This window comes from Idiotropiscis lumnitzeri, chromosome 18 (assembly GCF_059441095.1).
Source record: "Idiotropiscis lumnitzeri isolate Australia: NSW breed Sydney's pygmy pipehorse chromosome 18, RoL_Ilum_1.0, whole genome shotgun sequence".
NCBI classification, from domain to species: Eukaryota; Metazoa; Chordata; class Actinopteri; order Syngnathiformes; family Syngnathidae; genus Idiotropiscis; species Idiotropiscis lumnitzeri.
In genome coordinates, this window is record NC_142408.1 from 7,417,509 (window position 1) to 7,436,536 (window position 19,028).

The 19,028-nt window shown below is 42.5% G+C and overlaps 3 protein-coding genes across 4 annotated transcripts; 2 read left to right on the plus strand and 1 right to left on the minus strand.

Moving 5' to 3' along the window:
* Positions 1-944: 944 nt before the first annotated feature.
* Positions 945-3,779, minus strand: st6galnac4 (ST6 (alpha-N-acetyl-neuraminyl-2,3-beta-galactosyl-1,3)-N-acetylgalactosaminide alpha-2,6-sialyltransferase 4). Its single transcript, XM_088281705.1, has 5 exons — positions 3,518-3,779; positions 3,261-3,419; positions 2,390-2,799; positions 1,486-1,593; positions 945-1,241 (listed from the first exon to the last, which is right to left on the minus strand). The coding sequence occupies exons 1-5, from the start codon at positions 3,527-3,529 to the stop codon at positions 1,055-1,057; spliced, it is 876 nt and encodes a 291-aa protein (XP_088137831.1). The 5' UTR covers positions 3,530-3,779; the 3' UTR covers positions 945-1,054.
* Positions 3,780-3,945: 166 nt separating this feature from the next.
* Positions 3,946-13,028, plus strand: miga2 (mitoguardin 2). 2 transcript variants are annotated; one of them, XM_088281703.1, is made up of 15 exons: positions 3,946-4,114; positions 5,262-5,480; positions 5,911-6,121; positions 6,316-6,431; positions 6,685-6,808; positions 7,452-7,582; positions 7,947-8,064; positions 9,031-9,137; positions 9,225-9,337; positions 9,576-9,648; positions 10,028-10,114; positions 10,469-10,567; positions 10,741-10,875; positions 10,958-11,128; positions 11,709-13,028. In XM_088281703.1, exons 2-15 carry the CDS (start codon positions 5,385-5,387, stop codon positions 11,898-11,900), a joined length of 1,773 nt encoding a protein of 590 aa, XP_088137829.1. In that variant the 5' UTR covers positions 3,946-4,114; positions 5,262-5,384; the 3' UTR covers positions 11,901-13,028. The 2 variants fall into 2 exon arrangements, with proteins under 2 accessions (XP_088137829.1, XP_088137830.1); XM_088281704.1 differs by lacking the exon at positions 3,946-4,114 and adding an exon at positions 4,121-4,683.
* A 182-nt stretch (positions 13,029-13,210) lies between these two features.
* Positions 13,211-19,028, plus strand: dolpp1 (dolichyldiphosphatase 1). Its single transcript, XM_088282202.1, has 8 exons — positions 13,211-13,331; positions 14,388-14,488; positions 15,338-15,422; positions 15,620-15,719; positions 15,975-16,073; positions 16,195-16,323; positions 16,947-17,036; positions 17,106-19,028. Exons 1-8 carry the CDS (start codon positions 13,211-13,213, stop codon positions 17,140-17,142), a joined length of 762 nt encoding a protein of 253 aa, XP_088138328.1. The 3' UTR covers positions 17,143-19,028.

Genomic DNA, 19,028 nt, shown 5'->3' on the forward strand with positions numbered 1-19,028 from the left:
TGAGTTGTGATTTAAAAACACACATACACATATTTCTGTGTTTGGATAAGAAAAATAGCACTCTATAATGACAGTCATGACATCGTGAAACAGAATGTAAGAGTTAAACTGTTTTTCTCACACTTTTTGCTTCAATTTGGTGGGTCAATGTGCTACTACTTGTGGTGTGCCTTAGCCTCTCTGAGGCAGTATGATACAAACACGCAAAACTTTGTGGTAAGCCTCATTAATATTAGTCCTTCACGGAGGATAAAGAATACATGTCTGTGTGTATTGTTATATCGGTCTACATGGCTTGCTCTGCTAATGGTGTTCAAATATCTGTGGCTTAAAATGGTTCCAACGTCACCAAATTGATTCTCTGCATTATTATGGTATTTTGTATTAGCATTAGCATTAAGCTAGCAGGCTTGAAGCAACAATGACATTAGGCTAACCTGTAATTCGCATTGTCTTATGTTTACTTTGACAGTGAACTTCAACTCAGAGTGCCATATTTTTTTATTTTTTTTTCCCTTTTAGAAAAAAATACCAAAAATATTCCGAATTAAAATACAAAGAAAAAATCATGAAGAAAACCCAACATATTTTCATTTATTTGGCTCCAGATTCCAATCTAATACTTTTTTTTTAATTTGTAAATTAAAACTTGCAATTTCACTATCAAAAATAAAAATAAGAAAAATGAAAAAAAAAACATATATTTTTTGTTTGTATCTTCATTTCTACATTAAATATATTCAAAATGAAAGTTAAAAACAAAAACATGTCAATTAAAAAAAACATTCTCAGGTTCAACATTGCACTAAAATCCACTGAAACTATTAATCTACTGCTGCGATTGTCTCCAGCACACCTGTGACTCGCGTGATGAGAAGCAGTTCATATAATGGATAGATGGATATAAGCCAACTAGTGCACTGAATTGTAACCAGTGAGGACCTTAAACTGTTCATCAAGGATATCCCCAAAAAATCATTTTGGTAAAATTCAGCCATTCAGGTTTTGTGCATAAATTTGAATAAAAAAGCTGAAATACGAGTGATGAGCCGGTTCACAAATCCCACGAGGGGTGCGTGAACGCCATTTTATGGCGCACTGCCCACTTGGCGTAGATGGCCTTCTCTGTGATGAAGCGATGGCCGCCACGCTGCTTGCGCTCGTGGACCTTGTACATTAGGCACTCGTCCGATGCCGCACGGTCGTAGTAGTGGTACAGCGCCGCTCTGTGATTATTCCGCCTGACCACAGGCAGGGCGGGACATCAAATACGGTTCTTGATTAGTTTCAACATTTCAAAAGTTGAAAACCTTTCATGACAATTTATGGGAATAAACTGACAGGTGGTTTGACTCTCAGGAAGCAAGTGAAATAGACCGTTTATGGAGAAAATCGATTTGAGCATAATCTGCACTGTAGCAAGCACGATTTATTTCAAGTCGAGTAGTAGCTAGTGCTAGTCAAACCATATGCGATGCGACTGACCTGCAGTAGTCGGCGTTTATCATCCCATAAACTTGGATACGCTCGCACATCTCCATAGCCAGAATCATCGTGAAGAATCCCGTGCTGAGGTACGCTCCAGACTTGATTCTGAAGGAAAGTTTCAAGACAAAAGGCAAAAGCAGAAATGTACTGCTCATTCTCACATCCTTTGATCATTGACTGTAATGCATACCCTACTGAATTTCATTTTGAAAACAAATCCATTAGATCAATATGAATATTTGAATTATTGGTTGTTGTCTAAATAATGATAATAAATGTCTTTTTTTTTCTCTGAGTGAACCTCCCCATCTTACTTAGGCATAATTTATTGGCACAAGATTTTTTAATTGAAGCTCCTCAACTCGCCTCAACATAGTTCATTGGCACAGGATGCCACAAGATGGCAGCAAAGCACTATTTTTATCTCAACTCACTTCGGCACATTATTTTTGCACCAACATGCCCGAAGATGTTGGCAAAGTAATACTTTTGTCTAAATGAAGCTCATCAACTCACTTCAACTTAGTTTAGTGGCACCAAGATGATTGCAAGGCACGACTTTAGTCTCAGAAAAAAACTCCTCAACTCACTTCAACACAGTACCTTGGCACAAAACTGCACAAGATGGTGACAAAGTAACACTGACGTCTAAATGAAGCTCCTCAGCTCACTTTGTCATAGTTTATTGACAGTAAAATGGCAGCAAAGCACTACTTTTGTCTCATTGAAACTCCCCAACTCACAGAGTTCTTTGGCACCAAAATTTCGCAAGATGGCGGCAATGTAATGTTTTTAACGTTTGGGCCTGAGCACAAAAGAAAGGCTAGCTGAGTTTTAACCCACGAATGCCGAAACACAAATTAATACGTGGGGTTGCAAAGAAAATGGTATCTAGCTGTACCTATTCTTCCCAGTTTCATTCTGAAACATGTCGTCACAGAGCCGAACCCTCTCAGAGGTCATGGTGTAAAGTCTCGCGCCGGGATACTGGGCGGCGATCCTCCACAGCGCGTTGAAGACAGCCCCTTTCCCATCCTTCCTCATGTTCCTGTCGGGCCCCCAGAAGACGTACGCCGTGTCGACAGCCTCTCGGAAGTAGTGACGTCGGTCCTTGAGCAGGCGCGGCACACTGGTGTGCGAGACCACGCGCACACTGGTCCGGCCACCCACGTCGGCCTCGTAGCTCGCTGTGGGGGCGTCGTTCATTCGGATCACACACGGGATTCGGTCGATGTCGGCGCCCAAGCCCGAACCGCGCATCTGGCCAGAACTGGAGACCAGGGCACACTGGTTGAAGTGCAGGTCCAGGAACTACAACACATGTAAAAAACAGGAGCTATATTGTGAGACACACCTTAAAAATGAGTAACTTGGTGCCCAGGGACTATGTTAGAATGAGTAGAGGAGCTTCATTCTGACAAAAGTAGTGCCTTGCTGCCATTTCGTGGTATCTTCGTGTCAATGATTTACTTAAATGAGTTGTGCAGCTTCGTCTATACAAAAGTAGTGCTTTGCCACCATCTCATGGTATCTCGCTGCCTAGGAACTATTTTGAAGTGAGTTGGGAGCTTTATTCAGACAAAAGTAGTGCTTAGTTGCCACCTTATGGAATTATGGTGCCAAGGGACTACATTGTTGGAAAACAAGTTCATTGCACACCGTTAGTAAAACGGTAGCGTACGTAAATCGAGGACCCGGGAATACACCTGCATCGGTATCACACGTACAAACGGTGAAGTCCAATACAGTGTAATAGGTTTGAAAGGTGTCACCTGTTCGACACCGTCGGGCCGGATCCTGACGTACCCCGAGAGTACGTCCTTGGGCCACGCGGCGGGGGGAGGAGGCGCACGGTCCTGCCGTCTGATCATATGTCCGAACCACAAGACCGGCAGGCTTAGGAGGCAGAGCACGCAAAGCCAGCGCAGCGTCTGTGTGCGTGCACGAACACAATACGTCAAATAAAATTGACCAAATAACGCAACGAGCATGAAGTGCACGTGATGCATTCAAAGACACTCGTTCTTACCGTAGATTTCATGTCAGGGCCTTGGAAGTCTCGGGATCGGTCCCGGTGACTTAGTGGGACTCATTTTATCCCATGTAGTGAATGGAAGGGTTGCGTCAGGGCAGAGCTTCCGGTCCGTTTCCTACAGCAAAACACGGGCAAGAGAACAAAAGTAAGCCGCCCCGAAGTTTTTTACTGATGAATAACGGAAATTGTAATACTGTTATTCCAGCGTTACGCTTTGAGTGGCGTGTAGGAAACAGAAACGTCAAAAAGCACGTGTTAGGTCCTGTGCTTTTATTTTGAAAAATATCGACCTTTTTTTCTGACAAACTGGGTCCGCGTTTTACGTTCTCGTGTCTTTCGAAAATTACTTCCGGTAGGTTTGCGCGAAATTTTGCGTGGTGAGCTAATACTGACACACCTGATTGGATTGTGGAAATACATTACGCAGGCATGTTTTATCCGATTGGTCAATAGCGCGGAAGTTCTTCCCGTGCCCTAGCGCAATTGGCTGTCAGTTGTGTCACTATCGCTACTAACACAAATTGTCTGTGGGACGGTTTCCCTCTGACTGTGACACAAGAATGCCCTTTCATTGCTCCTCGGATGCCCACGGTACTTAGAGAAGCCATTATAGTCCACATTTTTAAACTGCTGATTAGATCCCGTGTTGGCGTTTGCCCGTGAAAGCCTTAAAATTTTCGTCTTTAGCACTCGATGTGGTTCGGTGACAGGAGACGTGAGCTAGGCTAGCTAGTTTTCAAGCTAACGTCGCTTACAGTGGTGTCTACTTGTCCGATTGTTTTGGTCGGTTTTGTATTTCCTTCAAATGTGCTTGAATGTAAAATGAACAGTGTGAAGATTGAGTATGCACGTGGTGGGTTTCTAACCGCCTAGCTTGCGTTGTGTAACCCCTCTTTGCATTGCTATTAACATTTCGGCAGTGAGTATAACGGTTTGTCATTTAAAAGGGATGCCAGCCGAATTATTTGTCTTTTTGTCAAATTGTTTCCAACCCATTTCGTATTTTACGGAAAAAAAAATCTAATGAGACACCGCCCCCCTAAAATGACGCTAAGATCGTATACTTAATTAACAACAATCTCGATTTAATATGGTCACAAATGTACTGAGTTAGTATGAAATCTGTACCTCTACATTTGTAAACTTCATCATGACAAAAGGTGAGTTTAATGTTCTCATGCCGTTTGTGTAAAGCACATTTCTTTACCCACGCGAGATGTCACGGCAGTTTTTGCTAGTATTTTAGCAGATTCTATTGAGTAGACCCATGTGAAGGTGGTGTGCGGTGAAGGATTTAACTGCTGAATATAGTGTTTATGTAATTCGTGTTCACGGTTGTGTACATGGGACAAGCATGGGGTTGACGCTTCGTTGTCATCTCTGTTTTAAATGCTTTGCCGCCGTCTTGTGGTGTCTCTATGCAATTACAATTATTCATGTTTTTTTTTTTTAAATCTCCTAGTAGAGCACGAATAGGAAGTACGCGGGTTCACCGCACGTAAAATTCCCTATATGGGATTTCTATTACTTGTAATGTAATTAGGGAATGAGCAATGGTTCCCACACAGTGTTTTTCCCTTTATTTTTATCGGTACCTGCTTTCTGGACACCTTTCCCCCACTTAATAGTTAATGCATGCTTAATTACCTCTCCTTGTGTTAATTCCCTGTCTGGAGCTGCGGGAGGTTGCCTTCTTTACAAGGTGATGACTTTGTGGTGGTGTATTTTTGCGTTGCAGGGTAACAGGACGGATGATGGGACAGTAAAAGCCAAATCCCTTGAGCTTGTCTCACCCCGGTGCTTCAGGTGAAGGCTTTTTGACGTTTCTTCGTAGAGCTGTTGCCATTCACCTCATCCGGAGATGTCCTTGAGAAGAACAGAGGCCGTGTCCATTGCACAGGCGTTGGCCATGACAGTCGCGGAGATTCCCGTGTTCCTCTATTCCACTTTTGGCCAGGTAAAGAATGGTACAGCATCGGTCATTAGCTAAAACATTTTTACAAAATGTTGCTATCATGGGTATTATGGCGGTTTGGAAAAGCTGTTCAGCTCAATTTTTTTAATAGCATGTATTGGTTTGCTATCGAATCGAAAGAAAATATATTTAGATTTTTTTTTTGTATTCCTCATTTCTGGTGAATATGGTGAAGTCATTTTTAATTTCGAAGTTTCCAAATAAGTAAAAAGCACCAATGTGCTTTTCCATGTTTTTTTCTTGTTTTCCGAAAAAAAAACAAGAAATGAATGACTAAAGCGATTATGCTATTAGACTAACAAAATGTCAAAAATAGTAAAATTGTTAGCCCAATAGAATAATTAGTAGAGGACTCATTTCTAAAAATATTTCATAGCTGCATCCCTAGTAATATCCAATCGTTCCCTCTCAGTCCATCTTCTCGCAGCTGAGGCTTAGCCCAAGCTTAAAGAAAGTGCTGTTCGCCACGGCGTTGGGCAGTGTGGCGTTGGCGCTCACCGCCCACCAACTGAAACGACGCGGCAGGAAGAGGAAGCAGGCGATCAAGACCAAAGAGGACCAGGCCCCGGTGGGCGTACCCGAAGTGCTGCTCAGGACGGGGAGGCCGTCTTCGTTGAAGAGAGGTAGCCGGCTAGCCGCAAAGCTTCATCGAATGCTTGCTATAGTCCTTTTCACCATAACACCACACAAACAAACTTCCAGGCCGAATCTTCTTGGTTTGTTTACTACCCCTGCCATCACTGTGAATAATTGGCGCTTTGGACAGGTGTTGAGCAGACGTTTTTTTTTTTTCTCCCCCACGCTGTATTGTGCACAGTTCCGCTGACGGGCCGACAGGTGATGAGCCCCAGTACTCGAAGCAATGACACACTGAGCGGCATCTCCTCCCTGGCACCCAGTAAACATTCGAGCTCCTCACACAGCCTGGCATCAGTAAGTTTTGATCAACTAAGGACTAAGGGCATGTTGTACTTTGGCCACCCCTGATCAACATGAATACAGTTACTTATGTGTACGACAACTTGTCATTCGGAGACCACAGGGCATTCTCTTTGGATTTTGAAAATAGCAGCTGTGGCATAGACCTCACTATACATTGAGGGCTGGTCCACTTCTTCAGCACTGTGTACATATTTATGTGTGATATATTTTATATCCATCTTACTTGGTATGTCCCCGCCCACAGATGCGGGTTGCCACCTCGCCAAATCAGTCCGTCAACCCGCCAACACCGTGGGAGGCCGAGGAGGCTGTGGCGGGGGAGCCGTCCACCACCGAGGACGCCAATGCGGAGAATCTCTATTTAATGGGTAAAATAATCCTTCCTACTTAGAATGAAGACATTTTTGGCACCATTCAATGTAAAACACTTTCCAGACCTCTTGATAAAAGGTCATGAATGTACTTTTGTCTAAATGCACCAAGGATAAAGAACATCTTTTTACATTCACATGACTCACTCTGGTTGAATTCACACAGTTTCGAGAAGCGGTTCTGTCTCATGCAAATGCTGAGCAGGACTTTCACGCAGCTGGGGGCGGAGCTAAGGCTTTGGAACAAATCGAGGCAACTCAGTCTTGCTAAATAATTGTCCGCTGCTTGAGACGTTCACCTCTCTGCAAATAAATTGTGCATGCTGAAAGCCATCACTGTCACTCGTCATAAAGCAAGCAGCCATAGTGATTGGCGTGTATATTCACCACGCTGCCAAAATGGACTTGGTCAATAAGTGTAGCCGATTTAGGCAGATGCGACATGCAGTGGACAAATTGCCAAACACAAATGCTGAGTGAGCATGATTATTATGTCAAATAGCTGAATTGAAACATGGTTTAATTTGGCACTTGATTGGTTGGCACGCACTCCGCTGACCCCAACTGTTTGCTTGCAAGCCATTTTAGTAGTATGTCCCCTGCAACTAAGTGAGGTGGTTCTGTTGTGCGCTCTCGCCAGGCATGGAGCTGTTTGAGGAGGCCCTCCAAAAATGGGAGCAGGCGCTGCATGCGCGCCACGCCCGCAGAAACCTGAGCGCCAGCAACAGCAGTTTGGCGCTGCAGGAGGCGGCGAGCGGAGACGTCCCCACAGTAAGTGTCCCTTGTCTCGTGACGGTTGCTCAGTTAGGTTTCCAAGATTGTCAATTTGCTTGTGGCATTTCACATTTAATTGCTGAGAAACGATTTAGACACAAACCAAAAAGTTAATTTTCCATCATTGTGTGAACCCTAAAATGTTCGTTTCGAGATTATTTTCGATGCAGCCCCACTAGTCTATACACGGCATTATGATTAACATCACGTTTGTGGAATATGAGTTGAACAACCAATCACAACTCACCTGTTATCAGACGCTGAGCCATGATTGGTGGCTACCTGAGCACTGAGCAACTGTGATGTCATTTTCAGTCGACAGAACGTGGCAAAATGCCCCCGCTCTGAATGTTTCATACAGATGGAAACTCACCACAAAGTGTTTGCTGAGAAGTTGGAGACGCTGCTACACCGGGCGTACCACCTGCAGGAGGATTTCGGCGGCAGCATCCCCACAGACAGCGTGCTGGCTGACTTTGGTAGGACATCACGGGAAAAAAAAAAACAGGCTCAAGATATAAGATTCTGAAATAAATGAAACGTATCATGGGGTTGAAAGGGTTTGCTGATCTAAAATTTCAAACGGTTCCTATCTGCACAGACACTTTAATTTCCAGAGCGAGACAGCAAGTGCAATAAAGAGTTATCAACACAGAGACACGCTGTAGATGCAGAGTAAGATAAACGGAGAGCAAGGGAGAAATGGATACATGGGCTGCGGGAGGGGGTGATCAAAATATCAAGACAAAGCGCATAAAGATGGTGAAATACAGAAGGGTCTGAAAACTCACTAAATATAGCGAGAATATTGATTAGTTGTCAACACTGGTCACATCCGTCTTTCCTTTGTATAAGCAGCGTGTCAGCAGGAAATGCTCCCAGTCAGGCAGTCAAGCAGAGCGCTCATCAAAATCACACAACTTTGACAGATTTTGGAACTCGGTGTACACATAATAAGGCGCGCAGCATTATAGAGCGCCCCGTCCAATTTGGGCAAAATGTAAAACTTGTAAGTGTGCCTCATCGTTGTGCAAAAACAGCACATTGGTGGGGTCTTGCATGTCTGAAAATTCACTTTGGTTGCTACTCTCAAATTCTACTTTGAGATTAGGGATCCGGATTTTATATATGAAAAATTTGGTGAGCATTTTTGGTCACATTGAGGAGAATGATAAATTAGAGGTGAGAATTCTGTCAGACTGACTGACCAGTCTGTCACTGACAGACAACTGTTTAGCTGACTTCTATGTTTTTTCTGGGTGAGCGGGCGGACAGACTGACTGATGGTTACAACTCGGTTCGTCACTGACGGATGACGATTGACCGACCAGCAAAATTGTGTAAAATGCTGACCTCTGATGAAAACATGTTACTGTTTCAAGTGTAATCCGTAACTTCTGATGGTATATTCCCACTCCCCCGTCCTTACACACCCCTCCCTGTAGAGAGCGAGGGCACGCTTATTTTACCCCCCCTGGAGAGTTTCCGCGTGCTGGCAAACGATGACACTGCCACAGTGTCGTCCGATGACTCCTTCTTCTCCGCCGCTGAGGTCAGCTCTTTTTTATTGGGCATGCCCACGATGATGACCGCAATGTGAGCGCGCATGTGGTGTTTTCTCTGTATTTCTGGGGTGTAGATGTTTGATGCCGTTTCGCTACAAGACCCCTGTCAGCTCCTAAAGCCTGCCGCTCTCTACGAGGAAGCCTTGGCTCGCGTCAGGGAGGACAGAGTGGCCTACAGGTCGCTGAGGTACGGAAAGGAAGGGTGACAAAATGACAGCTTTATTTACATTTTTCTCTTCAAAACATCAGTGTTATTGTGTAAATGTTGAAGAGAAAGCCTTGTCATTATTATTCCACTGATTTTTATTGATTTATTTTTAAATTGTATCACCACTGATTCCAACCATTCCTTCGGGTCTTACAGTCTACATTTCAGCAAATTGTATTCCCTAGTTATTAAAATAAATCATCTAAAATCTTGCCAGGACTGAACTACTTGAATGTTACGGTGACCAAGACTTCCTGGCCAAGCTGCACTGTGTGAGACAAGCATTCCAGGTGGGTTTGCACGTTACCAACCATCATACCTGTACATATACACTACATAGTCAAACTACTCATGAATATTAACACATGTAATAAAGGGTAAGCAAAGCACAAGTACCAAGAGAAGGAAAACGGATGTGTAATAAAAGGGAAAGTAAGGTGAAACTACTCATGAGCACAAATTGAAAGTAACTACTGCTGTTGTTTTGTTTTCACACAAAAGAGTAAAATAATAATTAAATAAAAAGACGACTCCTGTGCTCGAGTCTCACGACTTTGATGTGAATTGATGACGTTTGCCAGGCAGAAAAACAACTGGAAAACTGTACCAAGTACAGATACATAAAAGACATTTACTTTCTCTTTCCATTTTGTCACACTTGTCATTTAGGTGCTGTTGCTCGACGAGACGCACCGCACATTCTTCATGGAGACAGGCAAGCAAATGATTGCCGGCTTAATGGTGAAGGCGAACAAGGTGAAGCACTTGACTCGGAGTACACTACGGCGAATCGCGTTTGTCAAAGGGGTTATGATCAAGAAAATCCACAATGTAGAGATCCAATATAAAATGGGATGGATGTGACAGTAATTCTCAACCGTCAAACGACCGTCACACTCGGAACAGCAACACATACAAACATAGCTCATGACAGTACGCACAGACGCGTTTTTTTCTACTCTGTGGGGACAATGACCATTACTAAAGATTTGTTTGAGAGCTTCATTCTGTTTACTGTCAAGAAAACCCTTAAATATAGATGGCCTTGCACTACGCATTTCTTCTTTACGCCCAGTAATTCTGATATGATATTTTTGCTGTCATGTTCAGAGCCCAAAAGCTTTCCTGGAGAGCTACGAGGACTTGCTGCTCTACACCCAGCGAGAGGAGACGTGGGCTGTCACCAAGATGGAGCTGCAGGGCCGCGGGGTGAGCTTCTTAGCCGTGTTGTGGGCGTGGCTCACATTGCACTTGGGTCAATTAGATCTATGTACTGTATGTAGATAGATCAGCAGATTTTTGAGCCCTGAACTAGTGGGTACCGCACTTTGGGGGTCACTGTGATAATGTTTGGATTGATCACATGAATGTACATTTTAAAGGTGGTGTGCATGACCTTCTTCGACATCGTGCTGGACTTCATCCTGATGGATGCCTTCGAAGATCTGGAGAACCCGCCCTCGTCCGTGGTGGCCGTGCTTAGGAACCAATGGCTCTCGGACAGCTTTAAAGAGACGGTGAGATCGTCACACGCACACGCGCGCACCCCTACATGCCTACATACGATTTCGATCTCAGCGGGTCGTGTTTGTGTTTCAGGCTCTGGCGACAGCTTGCTGGTCGGTGTTGAAGGCAAAAAGACGTCTTCTCATGGTTCCAGACGGCTTTATCGCCCACTTCTACGCCATATCGGAGCACGTGAGCCCAGTTTTAGCCTTTGGCTTTTTGGGCCCCAGGCAGCACTTGAGCGAAGTGTGTACTATTTTCAAGGTGAGGACTTCTTAATGTGTGTAGTTTAAAAGTGCGCTTACATGCTTATCATGTTCACTGTTGTCCCAAAAACAATAAGTTGGCGTCCTGCAATGAAAAATTTTAAATTTTTGTAAAAATGAACTGTTAATGTTTCCCTCAAACATTCATCTTGTATACACACGGCAAGCGCTTCTTCCACTTTGCAGTCGCTCCACCCCGTGACTCACTCCATATCACAAATCACCTTGAGGCTACTTCAAAATCAGTCGGAACTTAATAGTCGAGCAACAATGTACGGAACACAAATGCAGATTTTGCTACAATACGTGATTGCAACGCATTCCATCATTCTGTATTCTTTTTTAAATGAAATGCTTTTACTCTGTATTGTAGTAGCGGTCCTGTAGTTCCGTAATTTGGTGTTAGACTTTTACAAGTTCCGACTATCTCCGAGGCCATGAAGGGAAGGAATGTCTTTGAAAGTGAATGGATGAGCACGTTTGAATGTGCCTGATAGTAGATAAATAGTTTTTTACGGAAAGATTTTCGAGAAAAGAGCCTTTAATGTGTGTCTCTTCTCTTCTGCTGCCGTCCGCAGCAACAAATCATGCAGTACCTCAAGGACATGTTTGACCACGACAAGGTGCGTTTTACATCAGCGCAGTGCTTGGCTGAGGACATCTTAAAACTCTCGCATCGTCGCAGTGAGATCTTGCTGGGCTACCTGGGCATCGATGGCCTCCAGGAGCTCAACGGGGGCCCTCCTGGCGATATGCACGGACCCCACTAAACTGCGGGGTGGAATGTTAGGGCTCACTCTCATGTCCCCTACTCACTCATCAGGTTATCAGATACTATCAAGAAGTCCATCACGGAAAGAAGGACGCATCCGACGCTGGACCGGCATCTGCTCAAACGTCACCTATACGTATATATCACTCAGCCTGTTGTTACTTGTTTGCGTAATTTATATTCGATATTTACATATTTCCAAGATTTTGCTCTTAAATTCTACTTAAATCTTGTGGAACTGCAGCTATTTATTCCAGTCTGAATTGTGAAAGTGCGAATGGCACCATGTGTTCCTCTGCTGAAGTTTACTGGCCATTGTGCACCTGATGAAGTTTAGTGCGCTGGTAGGCAACCCGCAGGCCACATGGACCGCACGAGAGCCTGAAAAAAAAAAGTAATAATTATAATGCAATCATAAATAAAACATCACAGAAAGCCATTTCAACCTACAGATGACAAATGTTTACTTTACTCACAGCATGTTGGGGATATTTGAGGGAAGTGTCAGGATGAACTTAAAATGCACTGGAACCTTTGCAAGGGAAAGTACAAAAGCTTGATTTTGAAATCACAAGGGAAAACAAAGCAGAACAAAACAAATGACAGCTGCAACGCGGGAGTTACATCAGTAACACTTCATGCTCCCTGTTCTTTTAGCGCTGCGATCTGTGTCATCGTGGAGGCAAAGGTTCGAAGCCCGAGTTGTGTGGCTTGGACGGCCCATGATTGCCATTGTTACCTATCATTATCTTTAATCATGCCATATGTTCCTCGTGGTTAACATGAAAAACGTTGTAAATAAGAGATATTATTTTACCCACGAAACTATATGAAGACTTAACCTGGCATAATGGTTTGTGATTTTTCTGCTTTCCCTTTAAAGCTTTTGTCTGCGTGTGCAGTTTTTATGGGTCTTGCATGGGAAATTTGTTCATGTGTGGTCAACTAAATTAGACTAATCACATCTTATCCTATGGTGGTTATTTATAATTGCCAAAAGCAGGGGGAAAATGTATTTTGTGTTCTCCCCATGTCCCCCCCTTTTTTTTCATTTCCAATGCCTGTAAAAAGTGTAAATTGATGATAATTATGTGTATTAAATGTTATTTTTGTTTATTAAAAAATACTACGACGCTTATGATTATTTAACAAAATCTAATTACAAAATTTCTCGTTCTTATATTTTATTTCATTCATTGTTGTTCATTCAATAATTCTTCTTTAGCACTTCCGGCTCAGGCATCACCTCAACATCTGAGTGGGTGGCGCGAAAGACCTTCATGGCTCGCCATTGGCTGGCCTTGCGCGATGGGCGTATCTTCTCGGATTGCCCGGTGCTTGTGTCCGGGTAAAATGGCGTTGGAAGAGCAGTGCTCGGCGCCACCTCGATGGCGGTCTATATCGCTAACACACGTGGAGTTCGCCGAGGGTAAGTAGACTGGACTTTTTCTAGCTCGGTTGACGGCTTCGCGTATTTGCGTGTGTCGCCCTCCGTGAATGGAAATGAACAGTAGCCCAGGGTTGCCAAATTATGCGACGCCGTGAAACACGGAACGTCACCCTCGTTGCCAAATTGTGAGATGTCGCGCTTGCGCACTCGTCTGCAAAGGGCACAATGAAAGCTACCAAGTTAGCTTGTGGGATGAGTCAATAATATCTTTTATTTCTCATTATCTAATTCAACAAACACCACACCTTTAAGCTACTCGAACATGTAATACATGGCAAAAAAGTGAAATTCAAAGTGTTTCGTGTTAGTGAACTGTTCCTTTGAGGGTTGCTACTAACGCTGACGCTAAGCTAACTGGCCTGATACTGTTAGCATTGCTAGCACCAACCCCAATGAGCAGCATGTGTAAAAGATAGAAAATTGAGCAGGTAACCAAAGAACTAATGTGCTGTGCTCTGTGCCCGAAATAGATCCCCTGTGAATTTGTAATGGAATAAGTATTCAGTGTGTGTATGGACACACACTGTCCACTTAAAATCACAAAGTATTGATTAGGGAGTACAGGATAAGCGAATGACTCAAACCACTGTGAATAAAATAATCACTTCATAAGGGTATTTAAGTTGTTTCTTTTTTTCTATAGTGTAAGATGTCCACTAAAAAGTACAAATCTATAAAAAGTGATTTGGGACTAGTGAATGAATGAATGAATGAATCAGAGTCACCTTTATTGGCCAATTATGTAAAACATATAAGGAATTGGTCTCCGGCAGTATGACCTATACTTGTATTAGAGTAATAAGCAACTACGATAAACAAGTATAAGTATCAAAAGTCATTCCGGACTCAACTGTTTAGGGAGTTAATAGCGAGAGGTAAGAATCTGTTTGAATGTCTGCTTGTTTTGGTGTGCATGGTTCGATAGTGCCTACTTGAGGGGACGAGCTTTGAAGATTCCAGATGCTGCCTCTGCTGTCTTCCCTGCTCCCGAATCTTGCGTTGTCTTATTTATTGTATCGTGTCTTACTGTTTCAGGTGACCTGACGGGACACTTGCTCGCCTACATCAGCCTCTTGCCCATTGCCATCCTTGTGGGCTTTGTCACGCTCATCATGTTTAAACGGGAGCTGCACACGGTAGGTTGGTTGGTGGGAGGCGCAAGCGCTGTGGTGCCCGCATGAACTGTTCTGGTTGTTGCAATGAACCTTTGCTGTATCAAAGTTGATTTGTTTGGCTAGCCCATTTGCTGTCATACTCAGGCCAAAGCCATGTCTAAAATAAGTCTTGCTTTGATGCCGAAGAACTACGTTGCGTGAGTTGTGGAGCTTGTTAAGTTTTGGCGCGGCATCCTGGCGCCAAGGAACTACCGTATGTCGATGTGCAGTGAGGAGCTTCATTAGTGCTTTGCTGCCATCTTGTTGCATCTAAAGGCAATCATCAACCTATTCCGGGCGGGCAGCAATTACGTGATTTTCATTCAGCTCCTAACAGCGTTTGGCTTCATGATAGCAATAAGCTAGCGTCTTTTCATTGGTCGAAATGTCGATTGAGTGAACATCTTTGTGTTCAAATGTACAATGGTCGATTTGCTTCTGTTTTTATGTCAGTTGCTATCAGTGAACTTCAACTCAGTTTGAAGCAACCACACTTTACTTCCTATTGTGAGAACTTTGCGAGCCAGCCAGTCTTCTTTGTGTTTCCTCAAAGTGGTGGAAACGATAGTTTTGCATTTCATGACAGTGTGTGGGGGAGAGATATGTTCAATAAAGACCTTACTTACAACGTGTGTTGTAGTAACTTCCAATGTGTGTAAAGTGTGCAGGGGGGGTTAAGCTATTCATAATAATTATTATTAAAAAAAAAAAAGTGGTTGTCTATGGTGTATATTTTCCGCTTTTTGCGGGTGGGTCTGCATCATGTCCCCCCACGATAAACGGTGGTCCACTATACTTCTACAGGCGAGCGTTAACAGCCTGTCTTTGCAGATTTCCTTCTTTGGTGGGCTCACCCTCAACGAGGGCGTGAACTGGATGCTCAAGCACATAATCCGAGAGCAGCGGCCATGTGCAGGTACACAAAACGACTGCAAATCAAATGAAACACATTCGTAAATAAAACACGCTACTTTACAGATTACAATTTATGTGATGTAAAGCTATGACAAAGTTGTATGAGAACAAAGAACAAAGTGTCCCGCAAAGACTAAAAAAAAAGACCTCAAGCTGCCCGAAATGAGGCTCGTGAGTGATGCTGTCATTTGTGGGCAGGGGCTCATTCCATGCTGAATACCGACTACGGGATGCCATCCAGTCATTCCCAGCTCATCTGGTTCTTTGTTGTTTACTTCTTTCTTTTTCTTTATTTAAGGTGAGTGCGACACAAATGTGTGGTTAGAAAAAGTCAACACACCCCTGTACAAATAGTCGGTTTTTGTGCTCGAAATTAAATGTGGCCATGGTCAATAATATCACACCTTTTCCCTCTTTTGTGGCCAATAACATCCACAATGCAATAGATTTTTACATCTTTTCGAGTGGGGAAGTAAAAATTAAATTTTGTGCAGGTATTTGGCATAATCATAGACATCTGAAATTTTGACTGTATCTTTTTTCCCGCCGTCAGAATGCATCAGACTAACAACGCTCGCTGCGTGGACCTTCTGTGGAGACACGTCCTGTCTATCGTCCTGCTGGGCATAGCCTTAGCTGTCTCCTACAGCAGGTCTGCGCCCCCCGCAATCCAGCACTCATTTTCACATTGTCCTGCATGTGCGTTTGCGTCTTGGAGGAGGTCTCCGCTCTTGTTTCTGTCATATTTTAGGTTATCCATTTGTGTTTTCCAGAGTGTACCTGCTGTACCACACGTGGAGGCAAGTGTTGTACGGTGGCGTAGCGGGCAGTGCCATCGGCGTGGTCTGGTTCTTCATCACGCAGGAGCTGCTCACCCCGTTGTTCCCCAAAATAGCAGCATGGTGAGACCACTGTGACGTTCTCACTAGAAAGGTCCCAATCATTTATTTTTTTTTTTTTTTTTTGTTGCATCGAGTCCCTTGTGGCAATGTAATGCCAAGAAGAAAAAATATCTAAGATTATTTTAATTAAAAAGAAATAAGAGTGAAGACATTCCAACACGAAACTTTTTACATGGCTGTAAGTCGTCACCGGTTTCTACTTTATTAAACATTTTTAAGTAATGTATTCCATTTAAATGTATTGGCAGTTCTGTAAAAATATTTTTTTAAATGTGGAATATCTACACAATAGTTAGTAATGTTAGTAATTACAAAGGATTTTACAAACATATTTAAATAAATCGATGTATTTTTTTCTTTAAAAACTTTGAAATATTTTGAGTTAAAAAAAAACACAAAATTTTAAAAACAGTCGTCAGAGTCAAAATGGTCAGCTACACAAGCACGCAAGTGTGTTAAATAAAGCAGGTGCTTTTTTTTATTATAAATCAGAGTAGTCAATAGAATACTTAATTCTAAAATTATTGCGTAGGTGCCCTAATTTTGAAAGATCTTTATGTATTTTTTTTAAAGATTAATTTGACATTTTCATTTCATATTCACATGGGCATTTTTTTCCCCAGGCCTGTGTCTGAGTACTTCCTGGTTCGCGACACCAGCCTGATTCCCAACATCTTGTGGTTCGAGTACACGGTGACACGCTCAGAGGCCAGGTAAGGCTCATCGCGACCTCGGCGACAGAGCCACTTATTTTACATTTCCACCTGGTTCTCATGTTGCAGGAACAGGCAACGAAAGCTCGGAACAAAACTCCAGTGATGCCCTCGCACACATTTTACAGAAAAAAAACACTGGAGGACTGCTGGACTCGGGTTGCCGGGTTGAGAGAAAAAAAAAACAAAAAAAAACAAAGCAGGGAGGCGGTGGCGGTGAGCTTGTACACACACCCTGCTTGTCGACATACGAGAACACACGCGCGCGCTCACACACACACACACACACACATGCACACGCACGCACACACTTCTTCCTTGTACAGCTCCTCCGTGCATGCCACACCGTGCAAGGGGCCACTATTTAAACAGTCAATGAAATAATTTGAACTCAAAGCATGTCGATGGGTCATCTGACTCCCAGGAGCCGAAATGGAGGCTTTCTTCCACAACTAATTTTCACATTGTCATTGCAGCATGTTTTTTTTTCTTCCCCTCTCCATTTTCTGACACAGGCCTGACTTTTTCCTTAACGTCAAAAAAATGTGTGATTTATCATGTGTGAGAAAAAAAATACATAAAAAGAAGTAACTAATTAATGATGAGCAAGTTAAATGTTAAGAAACATCCTCACCTGTTTTTTTCAGTTGTCTCGGTCCTGTTAGGATTGCAATATTTACGCGACTACAGACGATGGGTTTGCGATGGAGTTTAGTGCCTGCGGTGATGTAACCCCAATTTGTACAGACAGAACATTCCGTTATCTTAAGCTAAAGCTTACAGTAAATGTTTGAATTAGGGCTATAACTGATGACGATTTTTATCATTGATTAAACTTTCAATTATTTTGTTGATTAATTGAATAAATAAAACAAAATCTTAGATTTCCGTCCATGTATTGCAAAACAGGACATTATTTTAAATTGACAGCGCAGAAAAACAACAAAGTTACTAAAAAAAAGATTCAGTGGTTTAGTCCATAACATGTCCGAAACTAGGCCAGAAAAGTTGATCATTGCTTTTTTTTTTTTTATATTTTGATTTACCACAAAAATAATCTGTGCATAGTTGAGCATTTAGTCAATTTTCAATTAAAACTTGATTGAAATGATTCTCTGGAAAAAAAAAAAAAAACCTGAAATCCTCGTAATCCACTTGACCGCAGCCTTTTTCAGTTTGGTTAGTTTTCCGTGATTATTCCTCTCTTGATCAGACAAAATGCATGCTCTGTGAGGTTTAAGTCTGGCAATGGACTCGACCCAACTGTTCACTGCCCTTCATCAACTATTGTTGGAAACCGCAGCTGGCGGGTCCATCATAAACTTCAGCCCTTCCTGGAATCGTATGCTTCCACACTCATCACGCGGTTTAAAAAAAACAAAAATCTGGTATATTTTAAGAAATGCATTTCATATCGTATAATAATTTCAAGACTTTTTGAAATGTTTCCAATGGCAATGAGTGGAAGTGAAATTATTGTCCTTTTTTTGCACAAAGTAATGTAAACAGACATTATTGGGGGGGGGGAATCCTTTTTTTTTTTTTAATTACTATGCTATTTGAATGTATTGGCCAATATCTTTTTTTACCAGTTAAATTGTAGTACTATAAATTAAATGTACAGGTACATCTCAGTGAATTAGACATTATTATTATTATCATTATTATTGTTATTAGCGGTAATATTTTTATTTATTTTTAGAAATGTGATCGTTGTAGCCAGCTGGCAAAAAAAAATAAAATTCCTGCTCAAGAAATTCAGATATAAAATAATGTTGATGTTGGTTGGAATTATGGCAACTCTAAAATCATTACTGCATCGTTTTAGTTGGTATTAAAAAGGTTACGCTAAGTCGGAAACAAATCTGCATGCAAGCTTACCTTGGTGGCTGACCAGTTCCTTGAGCACTGAAGCATTTCAGTAATCCTTTTTCACCAGAACAGGCTTATGCGAGTCTAAATGCCCAAACAATTTTTACTTATTCACAAAAA